Source organism: Lepeophtheirus salmonis, chromosome 7 (genome assembly GCF_016086655.4).
Source record: "Lepeophtheirus salmonis chromosome 7, UVic_Lsal_1.4, whole genome shotgun sequence".
NCBI classification, from domain to species: Eukaryota; Metazoa; Arthropoda; class Copepoda; order Siphonostomatoida; family Caligidae; genus Lepeophtheirus; species Lepeophtheirus salmonis.
Window position 1 is genome coordinate 9,040,898 of NC_052137.2, and position 19,816 is coordinate 9,060,713.

The 19,816-nt window shown below is 32.9% G+C and overlaps 1 protein-coding gene across 2 annotated transcripts in view; it reads right to left on the reverse strand.

Annotated features, from left to right (window-relative positions):
• Positions 1–1,633: 1,633 nt before the first annotated feature.
• The window catches only part of LOC121121746 (protein rolling stone), a 41,860-nt gene continuing 23,677 nt past the window's right edge, over positions 1,634–19,816 (reverse strand). For both annotated transcript variants that reach the window (XM_040716724.2, XM_071889975.1), the window contains one exon: positions 1,634–2,482. In XM_040716724.2, coding sequence (XP_040572658.1) covers positions 1,766–2,482 — 717 coding nt within the window. In that variant the 3' untranslated portion in view covers positions 1,634–1,765. The remainder of the gene's footprint in view (positions 2,483–19,816) is intronic.

Sequence of the window (19,816 nt, forward strand, 5' to 3'; positions counted from 1 at the left end):
CTGCCTTTGTACAATTATATTTTTTTTTAACCATTAGTTACAAAAAAGTAAGATAATTGGAGAAAAATATTTTAATATTTAATTTTGATCTACAATATGTAAATGAGATAGTATAATGATGTAATAACATATTTCTAATACCCTTTAGGGTCAGATACATAATAAAACCCTCGGACACAAAGATATATTTTGATGGAGAGCGATATTTAAGTCCTTTTGTTTGTTGGTCCAATTTTGAGATCCAATAGTTTACTATTTTCATTAATACTAACGAAAAAAGGGGTTTAATTGTTTTAAAACATGGTTTTTTACAACCCCAAAATGGCTGACATCTGAAATGCTGATATTCCGCCGAAAATCCTTTCAATCAACATTACTGTTTCACAGTGCATATTACAATAACTGATGAAAATATATTTTATTTTTAATACGTTTTTTTTTTTAAATAAGTGAAATCTCTTTCATAACTTTCTTTGGCCAGTACTCTGAAGTACATATGTATTTATTTCAAAGGAGTTTGCAGGATTTTTTTTTAAAGGGCTGGGGGCTTGGTTTTGATTTTTGTTTTTTTCAAAAAGATTAAATTTAAGAAAAAAAATCAAAAACCTAGAAATTTTTATTTGTCCTTTCGTGTGCCTTAGGCACAAGTTTTTTACTGAACCACTGTCTTAGGGGACATGTATTTACGAGGTTTTGTGTACTATCATCCAGTTAAGCCTGATAATTACCTTGAACTTGAAGACAAGGTTCTCAAGTTTTGAACTACTGCTTACGTTAGATTTTGAGATCTTTTGTCAATTTACTCAATACATTTATAAGAAAATCGTATTTCAGGTATTTCAATAAAAATTGTTTACAAAAACGACACATTTATCTTCCAACGTAATCTCCACACATGAAGGACCTGGCGGTGACTCTGAAGGAACCAATGTCCCAGTCTTTTTAGAGTCACCAGCGTCATGTGAGGCAAACTCGTCAAGCAAAGACAGCAGAGATGCACAGTTACAGCATAGAAAAAAAGATTCTAACTCATCTTGAGACATAACTTAAACTGTCCTTTCTCGCCATCTTTAACATTATTCTTTAACTCTCAAATTGGTAATGCTATCCAGCGAGCGCACTTCTGTGCTTTTCTCTCTCTCTCTCTCTTTATTTAATACAATGAGCGCGCTCCTTTTCTTGCTCAAGAATTTCGAGCGGTCTCTCTAATGTTTTAGAAATACAGATTGACAATGGAGTAATTCTTGTTTATCTCCTGTTCCCTCTCGTCACAGCTGATTGTAGCTGATCTGATATAATGTCAAGACAGCTGCTCCCTCGAATTATTATTCAAATAATCGAGTTAGCATGTTTATTTTTGTTATTTTATTCTTTTAAGTAGGCCCAAAATGCTCCTGGTTAGCACCACTGGTTATAAGTGTAAGTCTTTTTTGGACTCGGAGTAGAAATTAAGATCGATATCAGGGTTATTCCTCCCTATGTTCTTGTGATTTATTTACCTCCCTCGTCATAAGAGCTGAGCTACTCTCCTCTAATAACGTATTCAAATAATCAGTGTTACCATGTTGATTATCGGCTTCTTTTATTTATCATGCCCAAAATTATCTCTATTAGCATCATTGAGAGAAAAGTATTATATGTATGTACAAATGTTATATTTTATTTAATAATACTGAACATTTAATATAAATTATAGTAAGTAATTGGTATTAAAAAAAATAGGTTTTCTACATGACATACAGAGTATATAAAAATGCATTTAGGATTAAACAGGATCTCCAACAGGATCCTCCACTGTCTCCGAGTCCTGTCTTTGAACACGAAGTGTATGTTTTGCATCCAAAAGTTTATTTTTCAGTTTGTCAATGGCAGAGAAATAAAAATGAGTAATGATGAGGCAGAGTCCAGAGATTAAACTGCATAAAATTGTCCTTGAGGGCATTCGCCAATCCACAAAGACGTATATATAAAGAAGATTCCCATGAGTTTCAAAATTCCTTCCACCTAAGTTAAAGTATATGACAGAAAATAGGAGCCATAGCGTTCCTAGAACGAGTGAATGATACATTTCCCGAAACTTCCATCTCCGTTCATCCAAGAAAAGGGCCGTTTCTAGAGTAGCATAAACGAATATGATGCCATGTGGACTCATTCGAGTCAAAACTTCATCAGTTTGATGAGGCAGAGATGGATAGACAATGAACCAGTACATGATGGTAACGAAAAAAGACGTTGAAGCATTGGCGTTACGGATTAAAACAAGGATATTTGAGTATCTCCAATGATGTGTATGTCTTGCAGCTTTGGCCAAATAATATATGGCAGCAAGGACTTGATTCCAATGTGATAAATAAATTAAATACTTTGAGGGTTCAGAAGACTGCGCAATGCAGTATATGAGAAGGGATGCGAAGAGAAGCGCCTCCATCCAGTAATAGACACAAACATAGGTGTGTTTCATATGGAATCCAAGTAAAAATCTCTGAAATAAAAAAATATGGAATTTAAAATAAAATTTAATGGAATCATTCACAATTTCAGCAAGTATTTATATAATAGATAAGTCAGAATGCCGCATATATTTAAATAGATCTCAACACAAAAACAATCCAGAAGGATGATTCTCAAAATTACATGAATTACATCTGTATTTTTCAATGAATAATCGTTCAATTCTTACGGCAAATTATTCTTATTAATCGTTTGGGTGCGTTGCGATCGCACTTGAGGTAGCCAAAATTGAACTTCATAATTTAAAAAAAGAGAAGTTAACGGATTTTATTATAAAAAGGTCAAAGTCCGGCTAATATAAGTTTATTAATCAAAGAAAGGTTCTAAACTATAGCTAAAATTATCGTGTATCTTCAATTTGTAGCTTATAATTGACTCGAATATGTGTATGAAATTTTGGGTTTTATGTAAAGGCGAACTCACAAAATACTTTAAAACATTTTGCCTCTTGCAAACAAACTAAACATACTATATAGCTTTAAACAATAAATGCCCCCCATATGTCGCCTGTCAACACAACAAAATTGAGAGGATTAAATTTGTATTCTTTGGCAAATTATCGTCAATTTCTATCAACAAACTACTCATACTATTCCTTTATATTAATTGATTCAAATATGTCCATGAGATATTGTGCTGTATACATGAGTAAAATAAAATAAATTGTATTACCTCCTCATCTTGATTTTTGTTCAAGATTCCTCTTATGTTAATGCATCACATACACGGGTTGGAAGCAAAACGTGGACTGAATGACGGATTCTAGATAAATTTTAATCATTTTATTTTTTGATCAATAATTTTGAAATTATTTTTTACAAAACTTTGAGATACGAACTTTGTGAACATGTTCATTCAAAATGGCCGCCCTCAGAAGCAATCACAGCCTCCACACGGTGGCGGAGATTCTTGCAGGAGTTAATGATGAATTGCTCGGACAAGTTGTTCCACTCCTTCACAATGGCGGCCTTCAGGGAGTCAACGTTTGGGTGAGATATCCGGTTAGTCTCCCTCTCCAAAGTACACCACACAGGAACGTTCAACAGGTTCATATCCGGCGAAGATGATGGTCAAATGTTTTTGGGCCGAAAATCTGCCATGTTGTCGCCAAAGAACTTCTGGCACTTGGTGGATATGTATGAGGGTGCACCATCTTGGTCCACACATAGTTGTCCTCTTGGTAGGTGGCCTTGAGCCATGGCAGTATAATGAACCTCAGCAACCTGTAGTAAGCCTCCTGGCCGATATTCTCCCCAGCCTTGAAAAATAAGGGAGGCATATTTTTGCCGTCGGACGGCAGGACCATTTTTTGACCCGTATGTTTTGTACAGAACACCTCCTCCTTGATTTTCTTGTTCAGGTCCCCCAGAAACTTAGAATCCCTTTTGAAGTTGTATCCCCCACTTCTTTCTTTCCTTGAGATGTATATTCCATCAATTTTCATCTTAGTCACCTTGAAAATGAGGCTCCTGGAGTACTTTACAATGTACATAATCTCTGCCACCTCCATTTTAGCATTCAGAAGGTCTGAGATCCTCCGTCTTTTTGCTTCTTGCTCACTCATGATGAAAGATTTGAGAAATGTTTATTATTGTTTACTTATGCAGAAAAGACAAGAGAGTCGGAATATCCAGGGAAAAATCACAAAACTTATCCATTTTAATTACATGATTAGCATTTATTATTAGCACACGTTTTGCTTTCGAACTCTGAATATGACCTCTCAACACAATACCAAAATTGAGTGTGGAATACGTATGTGTTCCTCAATGAATTATCGTCCATTTCTACCGACAAATTATTCATATTAACCCTTGATATGTGTTGCAAATGGCACTCAAATAAGAAAAAGGTTATCGTCACAATAAAAAAAAAAAAATTGAGAGAATTTATTTGAAAGGGGCATATTGGGGTCAATATATGTCTCTCAAATCAAATAAAGGTTTTAACACAGGTGTCACCCACCTTTTGTAAATATGAGAGCTACTTTAAGATTCCTAAAAGGCCTGAGGACTACCAGCTCAAAAAGTATCATGTATCAAAAAATAAAAGCATACAATATTTTTAGAACAAGGCAAGCGGTTGACTAAAAAGAAGCCAAAGAGCGACTGGGTGTCCACAGACATAGTGCTGGTGACCTCTGTTTTAAACTCTAGCTAATATTATTGTTTATCTGAACTCATGCCAAAAATTGGAATACAAAGCTTATAATTGATTCAAATATGTGTATGAAATATTATTGGCTTGTACGTATATTTGAAGTTTAAAAAATACATTAGAATAGTTTCCTTTTCTTGATTAATGTTTTATGTTGACACACCACAGGTTAACTCTAGACAGTTTTTGTTTTGTTTTTAAAAATATGGCATGCATATTATTATATCGTCAAAGGGATCTCATAATTTATGATTGAATTTTCATAATATTGAAATACGCACATAAAAAATAATTCATTCACAAAGATATTGCACAAAACTTTATGTAACCAAACCTGTATAAAATGCAAGCTCTAGGTGGTTTACCTATTTAGGTATGTCTTACAGTATTTATTACAGCTTTTATTTGCGACTCCGACTGTCTTTCTAGCTTAATCAACAAAGAAACTGGGAAATCATGGAGGAGCTAATAAAGAGAATGGCTTCGCGGATTGACGCTGGAGACAAGATCAAAGACATTGTTGAACGTTTCTGTGTCTCCAAAAGCCTGGTATACAAAGACAAAAACAATGACAACGTCCCCAAGTGCTTTTCCAATTGTCCTTGTAATGGGAGGCCACGTTCAGCTCGAAGAGACCTAAACACCAATGCAGTTAGAGTCAAAATTGTAGCTGCCCCCGTAGTAACATCCGTCATAAAAATACGGCTAACAGTATTGATATGCATGGCCTAAGCCTCAAATCAAGAGCCTGTACCAAAGCGGAAGGATAACCAGCCTAATAATACGAGAAAAGATTTGAGGGATGCAAAATAATTATTAACAAAGTGAAAAAAATTGTATTATGGTGTTTTCTCATGATTTGTTTTTTTGCTGATACTGCTTCAAACTCAATGAAGCACCACCATATATATTCACAAGAGATCTGTAGATTTGGAGGCATCCATTTGCTACATTCGAAATACAAAACAATGTTGTTGGGTGTTGTGGGTTCTTACGGAAATTTGTTTGCACCATTCTAGACTAGAAGGATGGTTAAAACCACGCATTATAGGAACTAAACATCTCCATTGAATACTACTTGAAGCGAATTTATGAACATTCATATTTCAATTAAAAGGTAGTTATGAACAATTTTTAATATAACTTGATTCATTAGGAACAAGAAAAATGAGATAATTACAGAAAAGTCACTTATTCCTTTTGATATTATAGTTAATTTTTGTCTACAACACGGAAATAAGATGGGTATAACGATGTAATAGCATATTTTCAATACATTTATGAATCTGATATATAACAAAGCTACGTAATGTAAGGCTGTATTTTTGATAGACAGTAAGGTTTAAGTCCTTCCATTAGTTGGTGCTGTTTTGACACTATTAATATTTTGACCGTTAGTTCACTATTTTCCTTAATATTAAAGAAAAAAAGTGTTTTCGTCGTTATAAAATTTGATTGTTTATGCTACCAAAATGGATGACATCATATTTTGACATCTAGTGAAAATCCTGAATGGGGGGGGGAAATATTTTTCACCTACATAAACAATCATTTTTTCAACAAAATTTTACTAAAAGAAAGTTTACTGTTTTTTTTTTTTTTTTCATACTAAAACATGTTAAATGACATTTCAAATAGCGGTAGTGAAGTAGAAATGTTGTAATTATATTGAAATTCATATATATATATATTTTATTATGCATTTTTAAATCAATTTACAACACCAAAGATTGGCGAGAATTCTTCTTTTAGAAGGAAATATTAGGCCACACTCGAATGATTAAATAATGAAGGAAAAAGGACAAAGAGTGCACGCATCCACCGTTTTTCCTTTTGTAATCGTTATCGTCAGGTTTTTTCCCCCTTAACACTTTACATATAAGACATTGTCTGAAAAGTCCCGGGCTCATTTTTTTTTTTTTTTTGACTATTATTAATATTTGCCTTATATAGTGGAGTCTTTTAAGCCATTTTTTAGCATGAACAACATTTATACACCTCAAAAATGTGTGTAAAATGAAAACAAAAATTATTTTTGTTCCATTGTTGTGGAATTAACAAAAGTAAGGTCACTTTTTGCATAATAACTCACCAACCTAAGAACAAATTGTCATGAAATTTTGACAGCTGCCTTTTAAAGGTTGATACTAACTCAAAAATTTGCGGAATTTAACCAAACTATGTCTATTTGTGAATCCCTGGACTTTTCAGCCCATTTGTAATGGCATACAAAATTTATCTTCTTGCATTTCAAATAGCTCTTATCCTACTCAAAAAGAGATCATTATTATTTTTAGTAATTCTGTCATCCCGTTATTCTTTCACTTTTGCAATTTTGCCGTTTAAAAAAAAAATAATTTGTTGAACCTTAACGTGTTTTTTTTTTCAAATAATACAAACATTTCAATATGATATATGATAAAATTGTATAGTATTTTGTATTAAAATATACCTCACTTTTTTTATGTTTTTCTTTTAAATATTTATCTAAATAAATTCATGGCTCCCCCATTTTTTGAAACTGTCTTCATTTTGTTTTTATGCTTTGTCGTTAATATCACTAATTTTCCCCCATATATTTTGACTCATTTTGGAAATTGGGCTTTGTCCAATTATGAGTATATGTACTTTTAAAAATAGATCTTGTTAAAAGTTAAAGAAATATGCAGAAAAGGGTTGAAGAACGTTAGACAAAATGCCAGAGTTTTGAGAGTTAACGAATATACATAATACAGGATGCGACAATATTACCTCCTTTTTGATACCGCGCGGCAATCAGGCTGTTGATGTAGTGCAAGTTTGAGCCTGTTTTCACTCTAGAGGCGATATTTTTACAGGGTTTTACATTAACCTTTGTCTGACTGTCCGGGACAGGCAAATTGTTCTATCGGACAGACTATTAATGCAAACTAAATATGTTTTGAACTATGACATAGTTGTTTGTACAGGGTGGTTCAGATAAATCAGGAACATCTTGAAAGGCTCATAACCAACGATTTAATGACATTCAATTATTCATAATGAGATCCGCCTCACTTGATAACCTCTGTATAGTCAAATTCATAATTATCAATTTCAATGTATTTTTATAAAAATATAAATTAAATATAGGAGGAGACGAAAATGAATATATTTCAATCAATATAGCCTCCATTTCGAGTGAACGGACAGAAACAAATCTCTTCTGGAAGTCATTATAGGTACCTTCGGATATCATGGCCCATTGCTCATTGATTGTGTTTTTTCAGTGCCTCAAAGTTTTGATGGTAAGACTAGAGGCTTTCTTCTCAATTTGAAGGAGAAGGTATATATAAAAGATTGAGATCTGGGATGTAGGGGAGGGTCACATCAAAACTATTCCATTTTTGTATGGTTCATAAAAAAATTATCATCTAAGAACTTTTGGGCCCCTTTTGAGGTGTATGCTGGGTAGGACTACAGAGTCGGATTTGTGATATCGATGCCTTTTTTGGGGGGGAGTCGAAGTCAGGAATCGAAAAATTTATACCGGGTTCGACTCTAGCTACAAAAATTATGAAAATGTATATAAATAAAACTTATTTATAATCTAAGACTTACATTGAGTGTTCGTAAAGTTTTTTTCCTGAATGGTTATAAATTATAGGTATTAAGTACTATTAATTAATGAAAACTGAAAATTGACTCATTTATAAGTTTATTTCACAAATTTCAAACGTGCTCTATGGTATATACAATCACAATTCCTAAACATCTTAAATTCTAAATTATTATGTGGGGTCGAGCATAGGCACTAGCCACTAGGTAGTGCATTACTTAGTCTTCTGAATAGTCTATGTCATCATAGTAAAGTGTATCGTTGCAGAGAAAGTTTGTTTGTATCGTTCTTCGTTGCTTGCGAGTGCATAAATTATGTTCAGAAACTATGAATGTATAAGCAAAATAGAGATTTTGATCCACTTCATTTGTTATTCATCTGTTTAAATATCTAATATTCCAAATATTTGCTTTATACATGGCACAACTATTTTCTACATATAATTAATAACTACCTATAACTTAAACAAAATCTTTATTTGTAGTCTCAATGTTCAAAGGACTCAATAGTTTCTATATGGTCTACACATATTATTAAAAATTGTGTTCTGGATTTAGTGTAGGGCATTTTATTTACCGACTTCTCAGGCTTGATGCCTGGTCACCATCCTGCTAAAAGGCCTTCAACCTGTTTTTATGGTTCTAGACAATGCCATATTCGAAAAAATAAAAGTTATTGCCATAGGCATACTTTTCAGGGGGCAGCTTTAATAGTCAACCTTACACCATTGGGATAAAATTTAGACTTTTTTCTAGATCCAGGATGTCCTTGTCCGGTATTGTCTCGTTTCAAACTTTGAAGAAAATTTACTATGTGATAACATCGTAGAAAAATACAATATTGCATTGGTTTATGTTCTTACCAATTGACAACTTTTTTTGAACTTGCCGTATTTGGCATTCGAAAAAAAAGAAAAAACACTACTCTAATGAATATAGAAAAAATTATTGCTGATCGAAGTGATTAATCGAAATCAGTAAGTGAAGTAAATTAATAAACCATAACATATGTTTAGGTTTGATTATAGCTCCAGTTTTTTTGTTTTTTTTCGATAACTGAGTACTAGAAAATCATTGTCAGTGGGGTTTCATCATCCTGTTTGCCACTTTATTTTTATTTTTGGACAAATGAAATAGTGCACCCGATCAATTTAGCCAAAAACACGGTCTTTATTTTACCCTTTAAAATTGCACAAAAAACAGTAAAGTGAACAACGTACTGACTACAAGAAGACGTAGTTATGTTGTTTTAAGGAATCATAATGTCCATTGACGCCTTAGAGTAACATTTGTACCGGACTTTCTTTCAACAAGTGTGTGTCTGTATTAAAACTGGTTTGTAGGGGGATGAGATACGGCTTGAGAAAATTGCGAATGTTTAAAAGAACTCCCCTTTATAATAGGAAGGTTATGTAAGAATTTAATGAATAAATACAGCTGGCATCCCAAGCTGATGAACCAAAAAAAAAAATCTCAGTCACGGCCTTGGCCGTCCTTTGATTTAGCTCTAGTTAAGGGAAATGATGGTATTTTGAGAACTAATGCGAAAAAAATATGATATTTACAGTTTTGATCCGAGTCTTCATTTTTGAATGCAGATCACAGTTCTAATCCAGTACTTGAAATAATGTACAGTACTTAGACAGATTATGAGGAAGAAATAACAACTGCTGTAGACGAGTAGTATATATCATATAAGTGTGTCAGTGTTATCAAACTTTTTCATCTAATCAGAAAAAGGATATGAGTAGTACTTGGTTCCCACTACAACGCAAACTAGGTCTGACATTCATGCTATAATTATCATTCAACTCTTAGTCCCTTCACACATTTCATAGCAAAGGCCCGGTTTAGAGATTGAGTATATAATGAGTGCCGTTCAGTTCTTTATTTATTTTTATTGTTCTCCAGATACATTATTGTATATCCTAGGACCAAATCTAAAAAAATGTTCCGAAACGACAACTGCATGATCGTTTTTAGACTGTCCTATCTTAAACTATTTTGCATCAGGCCGTCTTTTTTTTACAAACATTTTACTTAAAGGATATTTCACCTTAATATCAAAATAAAATAAACTAATACGTCGTTATTGTTCATTTTTGATTGAAATTGATATTCCCTTTTATTTCTTCAAACAGCTAATTGAATGAAAGAAAAGCTAATCACTTCTACCGTCTCCATTATCAATTATAATCAAATGATGTGTCAGAAGAGGAGTCAGCTGTATGTAAATTATGACCCAACCTTTGAGTATCTACCCAAATCCTCTCAGTGATTGTTTGCCTCACTAAAACCAACTGTATCTTCTTCTGACACATTCTGGATCCTAAGAAAGTGGAAATCACTACTCCTTCATCCCATTCAATGTTTTTAAGCAATAAACATTTAATAAATTGATTTAAAATCAGTTTTAACAAAAATAAGAAATATCCACGTATAAATATCATTTATTTAAATATTATATTATGGCGAAATGGTTTAAGCCAAAAGTATCTAACCTCCATTTGTAGATCAAAACTTAGTTGGCTACGGTAATATTTTTTTATACACTAGGGGAGCTGAGAGTAACATGAAATATTCTATAACTAACTACGCAACTTCCATGCTTTCACAAGGGGAATTATGTGAAGATATGCAAATGATATATTTGTCGTATCTCAAATGTGGTATCTCTTGAGAAAGAAAAGTTTTACGTAGCCAATCAAAAACTTGATGATCCTTTCGATAAAACAAATGAACAAATGAATGAGGCCTTGAACGGAAAGTTTCCCGAAATGAGCGGAAAAGGTATGAAGGGGTTCAAACCTGACAATTACTAATCAAGTGCTGTCAGATTTGATTGGTTGTCAATCAGATGATTTGAAAAATTTTACTCTTTTATTTATAGAACTACGTTCTTCCTTTTGGGAAGTACCCAAGTGATGGAATTGAACATATTATATAGTAGTGGTAGGATTTGGCATTGCCCAGAGTAATTAGGCGTCGACTAAAAGACAAATTTTGCTTTGATAATATAAAAGATAACTCAAGAAGAAATTATCAGTCTTACTCTTAGTTTTTTATCAGCATACTCACACATAACTAGTCAATATTTCTATCAATTCATATGAAGTGTTCTCTCTTCAAGAAATACAGAAAAATAATAAGAGTTTGAAAGAAAAAAGTGATTTGTTGGGATGATTGATGAGTACTTTTAATCGTTAAAGCACTTACAAATAAAAATATCTAAAATTCATTTTAACAAACTAACTTTTATATTTAATTCAAATCTTTAACATATATAGGTATACTGAAAATGCATATGAATTATATTAATATACATTAAAGACCAATAACTTAGACTTTGATAAACACATGGGCGTCTGCAAGTTTAAATTTAGGAGAAAGCTTTGTTTTTGGAATTTTGTTTGAAAAAAATATCAAATATTTAATTTTAAGGAAAAACATGTCAAAAATACTGAGCTATTCTTAAAAGATTATTTTTTTTGGAAAACTTTAAATATAAAATTTTATCTTAAAAAATTTATAAAATTAGATTTTAAGTATAAGATGTAATGATGAAAATTTGAAATGTTAAATTTTCTGAATAAAAAATCATATATTAAATTTTATTATAAGAATCCAAAATCAATTTTTTGTAAAAGATTACTAAAAATAAGCTTTAAATTAAACAATTTTTGATGAAAAATTAAATTTCTAATATAAAAATATTTTGAAAAAAAATTTCAAATATTAAATTTTTATGGAGATAAATTTCAAAAATCCACAGCTATTCACAGACAATGAAATTTAAAAAATAAAATTTGAAAAATATAGTTTTTTTAAATTTCAAATATTAAATTTTCTTACAACAATCAAAAATTTATTAATTGTGTGTGTGGGGGGGGGGTACGCCCCTGATACGACTACATTGTTATTTCCTATATCAAAAATATGTATATGATTTACATGAAAGCGCACTTAATAGAGTGCACCCTGTATACAAGTTAGATTATATATGCACAAACCTGTAATGGTTCATTCATACGACTAAACATAGTGATTTCCACTTTCTTAGGATCCAGAATGTGTCAGAAGAAGATACAGTTGGTTTTAGTGAGGCAAACAATCACTGAGAGGATTTGGGTAGATTGTTATTTCTTAGGTAAGAATATATTTATGATATTATACATCATGGAGAACTATTTACAGTGCACCCAGTAATGGCTGTCATATTTTCAGACTTGCAACAAACAGAAAGACATTATAGTGAATGCAAATAACTAATGAGCGTTGAGATAATATGTAGTAGGCGTTGTAGTTAAATGCCCCTGAAATCTGATGAGTCAATTATAAATGATCAACCCAAAATGATTAACAAATTATTTTTGGAATTTGCATTTGTACGTAATGTTTTCTTCTTCTCTTATCAAAATTAAGTGAAGTAGTAAGTCTCCTTTAATTATCGTCTCATACCTAGATTATAAATTATATAGAAATAACTAAATAATTCTTGTAAGGACCAGTAATGGTTGATCCACGAACTGGTACGAGTCCCCTGTACAGAGACCACAAACTTATAGGATTAAGATCCGTGCTTTAAGTAGTTGTGAATTTATATAATGGCAGCTCTGCTGTTAGTTTTGATTAGATGTCGATCAGCTGGGTTGAATATTTTTGCTTTTTTCTTAATAGAACGACGTTCCTCGTTTCGGGAAATACCCGGAGTCTGCAATTGAATATATTATATACATATGTGAAGCCCTTTTTGCGTTGTAAGATCTGTGTAGCTACCTAGCAGCGTAGATGAATCATGGGATAGTGCATTAAATGGAGGTGTCAAAACAAACGAATGTAAAGATTGAAGAAGTTCCTACAACCGTTTCTGTAATTTCAATAACAAAATTCCGTAGGCGAATGCATTATTTTTTTTTGTATTTTGATCAACATCCCATGTATTAGTAACATACTCACATCCTGTAAATATACATATATATTAGTGTTGGGCTTCGATCACAGATAGAACTTTTATTCCGATCGGTCCATACTGATTTTACTTATATGTAACTTTAAGAGTGTTGTCCATATTTATTACTTGAGACTCGGTCCGAAAACGAATATTTTTCACAGTTCAGTCTTTGGTAATTTTTTCTATACGGATGTGGACCGATATTTCGCGATCTCAAGCCATAGACCAAAAATGCATCGTTTTTTAAATGTGAACCGATTTTTGGGTCTCAATTCATAGACACAAAATTAACTGTTGTTCAATGTGAACTGATTTTTCGGTCACAATATGTAGACCAATTTTTTTTTATCTTAATTTTCTCATCTATCCTGATTAATGAGTTGTACAAATATGATTTATAAACCAATTCCAACTGAGTTTTGCCGTGAAACTAGCTTTATGCATTTGCAAACAACTTGCGACAGACATTCAACTGTTTTAATAGAATTGTTCTAGAACAAATTTTATATCGCACCGGTTTATAGCGACTTTTCTGTAAGAGGGATCTCGACCGAATATTTGAATGGGACCGATTCAAACCGATTTTTTCATTGAGACAAACACAGATCAAACTTTTTAAAAGATATAATTAGTTTGGTGATCTAAAAGTAAATCCACTCTGAGACCTGTTTAGGATTTTCACACCCGAACACAACACTAATAGATTTATTTATTAGTAGACATGAATTTACATGTAACAACAAAATATGTGTGGGTTTAATTATTGCATTAAAAGACTGGAACAAGCGGAATCATTAAGAGAGGAAAGTGAAGTGGATTCAAAGTTCCTTTCGAATAATTGATTCGAATCTTTAGACTGAAATGTTTGGGTAAATTCCGAGTACCAGAACTTTTGAATACATATCCAAAAACAAAATTAGACGTATACTTGCCTCAAAATTTAATGAGTATTTTACCCAAAGCTCGGAACTTAATAAAATAGGTTTTCTTTAATACTGATTAATGACTTAGATACAATGTATTACACAATGTTTTTACTATTAAAACAATTAATTCTAAGTCATTATTAGAATTATGGTTATAATATCATTGGAAACGTCGTTATCTAAAACGTAACTCTCAACCTTTCCTACGAAAAGAAACAGAAAAAAAAGCCCAAATCAGTTGGTAGTTAGCCAATTCTTCTGACTATGCATTTATATGTTCAGTAATAGTTGATAGTTGTTCAAAACTTATTAAGTACTAATAATATCCTATCCCTTGCACCATCTATGTACAAGATAGTGTTATCAAAACGATGCTGTATTTCATAGTGTTAGGAAAAATTGGCAAAGGAAAGATTGGCAAGGAAAAGAATAGCAAGGAAAAATGGTTGTGCAAAGTGGAACAAATGGCAAAAGAAAGAATAGCAAGGAAAAAATGGTTTTGCTTAGTGGAACAAATGGCAAAATTAGTTTAGGCTGATAAAATACCTATTACCAAATTAAGATATATTCAGATATCTAAAAGAAAAATAAACAAACGCTATAGCAATTTGAATGGTTAATTAAGTGCTAATCACTTAATGCTTTGTTATCAATTTTAATATCATGAGACATGATGGATTATTTATATTGGTCAAGAGTCATGGATTGACAAACATGGATTAGTATAATATATTGAGAAATATTAGACACCTGCAATCTTCAAGGGCCTGAAACCTTTCTGTAAAGTTGGTCCTAACAATATGTACCGGGATTAACCAAATTAGATAATAGCATAAGTGTCCAATTATTAATGGGATGATTTAAAAAAAAAAAATCCGATGCCGATTCCAATGTGATTTTAGTAAAAATTCCCGATATCGATGTATTCTTTAATATTTTAAATAATATTGAAAAAATGTCATTTTTCTGTAAATTTCTGAGAATTACAATTGATAAAAAAAAGTCGTCTCCCTTTATTTAATATAAGCCTACATAAGCTCAACGTACTGCACCAATTAGAGCTCCATAAAGCCATTATCACTTGCAATCGATCTTAGGTTATATATAAGAAATTGTTCCAAAATTGATCAAATTTCATACTCTGTACTATTAGTTGCAAAATGTCAACAAACCAAGACAATGTAGGCAAAAGTAAACATATTTATGATTTTTTTCAGGTACCATCACTTCCGATACTTCAAGACTTCTTGGCCGGTATGATATTTGAAATTGAAGCAAAGTATTCCCAAGAGGCGATAAACGAGGTTGTGAAGCCCTGGTTGGATGTCTACTACCTCGAAAGGTACAACTGTTGGCATCAAGACTCCTCCGTAGCTGCCTTAAGGCACTCAAACTTGGTGTAAGAAAAACCACATCAAGCTCTGGCTTTGCAAATTGTAGCCTTTCTCCTCGCCGGACTTATCGTCACTTCCCGATGAAATATATGTAGGGCTTCGTGTTGAGCAAGGCCTGCAAACTACCCACTGCAATGTTGATTCTCTGAATGCCTTTTTTGAAAAAGGCTGATATGTGTAAAGACAAAATGTGAAGCTTGGCTTCTAGATTTTTTTGAAAAAATAATGCAAAAATAAAAATAAAAATTTCAACAACAATATTAACAAAAAAAAAATGATTTTAAAATTCAAAAATCTACATCTATTCACAAAAAATTAAATTTTTTAAAAAAACATTTCAAAAATCCATAGTTATTCATAAAAACTTATACTTTAATACTCATAACTTTTTGGAAAAAAAAATCAAATGTTAAATTTTTTGATCTGCTGAATAATTTGCCGAATTACCTTTATTTCAAAAAAGGAAACTATACCCCTATTTTCGTGTAAAATTGATTCATCCTCACCAAAAAAAAGTCTAGTAAAAAACAAAAATTTGCTTAACCTTGGGGGGAGGCTACAGCCTCTCCACGCCACAGGGAGTGCCCTGTGAAACCCCGTGAATAATTACAACATGAAGATGTGTAAGGTATTCTGGCACAGTCTGGAGGCAAGGGTGCCCGGAGAAAGAGGATATTTTGATAAGTACATAATTGTCGATATTATAGGGTATTATTTTTTAATTAAAAAAAATAAAAAACCGGTTACCAAATAGGAAAGCTATTCTCGTCAGCTGACAATACGTAGTTCAGTTAGCATCATGCCGTCATCATATGAGGAGATAAAGAGCTATAAGTGGAACGAGGAGCTTTCGAGGTCCGCCGTAGTCATGCCATTGGTTAATAATGGAGGTGAAATCTCCAATTCAACGATTGCTTCAACCTTAGGATTGAATTTACGGACTGTTCAGCGTATCCGTAAGACGCTAGAGGACACCTGGGATGTTGATGCGACCATAAAGAGGGCGCCGACAGGAAGGTCAGGGACACCGACTTTGTCGACAAGGTGAAGAAGATGGTTGAGGATGCCCCTACCAGGTCCATGAAGGATCCAAGGGGTGGCCGGAGACAGCCCCAGGGTGTGGTAACAGGACTCAGCACCCTGCCATGTGTCCAAAATCTCCATGCAGTGGTTAACCGAGAACTGTTATGACGTCGTAACCAAGGATTTGTGGCCTCCTAACTCTCCTGACCTTAATCCTTTGGACTATTTTGTCTGGGGCTATGTCGGGAGACATACCAACACACATCCCCATAGCACCAAGGCCAGCCTGATGGACTCCATCAAGGAGGTATTCGGCAACATGGACAATGAGATGGTCAGATGAGCCTGCGGCCGGTTCAGAGGCTGTATTGAGGCCGTTATTGATGCCAACGGTGATTATATCGAATGAATGGCTACTCTATACCTATATGCTCGTCATAGTTTTTATTTTCAATAAAAAAGTTAAAAAATGTATATTTTGTGTTGTTTTTTGTAGAAAAATATTTTGGCGACAATTTGATCCCCGCTCCCTGTAATTGTCGATATTATAAGGTATTATTTTAATAAAAAAATAGTCCTAGTACTTTGTTCATGTTGACATTCATACATTTGATTTACATCTTACTATCAAAAACGTCACAATTTGCTTACCCAGACTGTATAAAATATAGGAGCAAATATCAAAATTTCTTAGAATTTTATCCAATACCAATAGGATTAGTTTTCTGATTTCGATCCGATACATCACCCCACCCATTTTAGTGAGTGTAAATAATTGAGCCAAAAGCGTCGAATCTTGCCCGGGTCTCCTACCTCCCCCTCACCCCCCTCTTATAATGAAAAATCATTATTTCGATAATATTTTCATTATATATATACAAAAACACGTTTCACGAATTTCTTAATCATATTTATGATTCCACTGACTATTAAATTAAAAACGCTGGGATTTCAATTTGTATTCTTCAATTAAAAATATAATATTGTATATATTATTATGATGAGGGGAAAAGTCTGAGATTTTGGAGTTTTAATTTGTTATAAATGTTTTTATGTTACTTTAAAATCAGAAGTGAACAACATGTTTGTAAACAAATGATAGAAACAGTAATAAAACAGCGAATGTTTCTTAGATACTTCCATTAACGAAGTATGTTTTGATATAAATCATATTATATCCGTGGTGCGTCAAGATTTAAAAATCAAGACAAGAAGAAAATCTCCGTTTATTTTTATAGTTCGTATATGTACACACACAGTCCAATATTACATAGACATATTTGAGTACATTGTAGGGATTGTATTCAAATCTATGGGAGGAGTTGAGATAGCTAAGAGTGATTCCTTTTGTTTAGAATCTTTATTGGATTTTAGAGTATTATATTACCCGAAATATGGCCCCTTTCAAAGAAAATACGTCAATTTTTAATTCTTTTATTACGACTATCAACTTCCACTACTTTAAGAGTGCAATTTGAGACACTTGAAAATAGTTAAAAAGAACAATTTGTTGACAGAAATTGAGGATAATTCGCTCATGAAAACAAATGTAATCCACACTCAGCTTTGAGAAAATTATTCAAACTATTTTTATGTTGAAAACTCACATATAAAACCTTTCAATGTATCCTTCTTTAATGAGACAATCAATTTTGGTTATTTGCAACACGCTTAAATGCTTGTTCATATAAATAGAGGATAGTTTGGCGAAGAATACACTCCACACTCAATTTTGTTTTTATGAGCCGCAATCTAGAACAAAAATCGAGAAAAGAAGAAAATCTCAATTCATTTTTTTACCTCATATACCTATAAAGAGTGGCCCACAAAACTTTTTGCTTTTGATATCGCTATAAAAAAAGACAGATGGATATTTTTCAATAACTTTTTTTTTTTACATGAAAGCCTCAACATTCCGGTTAATGATGAATCACCATTTTATTCATAAGGCCTCCGTGAGTGGCCTTACAGTAGCCCATTCTGTCGACACAATTTATCAGTACATTTTTGATTGTGTGAGCTTCAATAGCTGCAATGGCGACTTCAATTTCGTGTTTCAAATCGTCAATCGTCTCTAAATGGTTGGCATAACATTTATCCTGGACGGTTCCCCACAAAAAATAGTCCAACAGAGTCAAATTGCAGCTATGAGGTGGCCAGTTGACGTTGCCGTTTCGGCTTATGATACGATTGTCGAAGACAGTGAGCAAAAGATCCACTGTAACATTGGCTGTGTGGCACGAAGCGCCATTTTGTTGGAACCAAATGTCGTCGATGTCTTCCTTTTCCATTTGGGGAAACAAAAAATCTTCCAACATAGCCCGATAGCGCTCATCATTGACTGTAACGACAGCTCCTTGCTCGTTTTCTTGTTTTTTCGCTTTCGCCAACAGCAGTAACTTTTTCGATTGAGTGCACTGGACGAACGCAGGACCGCGTTGTTTTATCCATTGACGAACCAGTTTCGTGCACACGCTTCACAAATTTATCCACAAACTCCCTGAAAGGCGCTTTATTTCGACCGGCGTAATTTTCTTGCAGTTTTGTTTGAAGACTCTCCATTTTAGAAATAAGTCTTCGGTATTTTCCAATTTTTTTCGAGCGTAAACTTAACCATTTCGTAAGCCGGAGACCTTTTACAAAATATTAGGTACCATGAGAATGTTACTACAGCTGTCAGACGTCAAAAAAAAGGTAGTTGAAAATGCAACCGCTAGATGGGCCACCCGTTTCATACAACCCAATATTTCCTAGACATATTTGAGTCATTTATAAGCTAATTATTCAAATATATGGGATGAGGTAAGATATCTAAGAGGTCAAGCAATAGTTTAAAAACTTTGTTTGATTTAAGGAACTCGCATTAGCCCAATATTGCCATTTTTATATAGAACATTAGTGTTGGGTCTGAGACTGTTATATATTTTTTTTTTTGACATAATTATTTCGGTCCAACAGAAAAGCTCGGTCTCATATAAAAGTTCGATCTAGATCGGTCCAAAGGAAATATTAGGTCTAGAACGATTCTACAGATAAATTGTTTATAACATGATATCAAATATTTTGACATTATACAAAGTTTAAACAGAGATAGCTCAGATTGATGTTGATACCGCCGTCTCTTATATGTATACAGTATTTTTTCTAGAACTTATCGTGTACTTTTGAGATTTTTTTGAAAAAAAAGGAATGATAGTTGATCTCGAAAAAAAAATTGTCTCTCATAATATATGAGACCGAAAAAAAAACGGTCCATAGATTGAGACCAAAAAAAATAT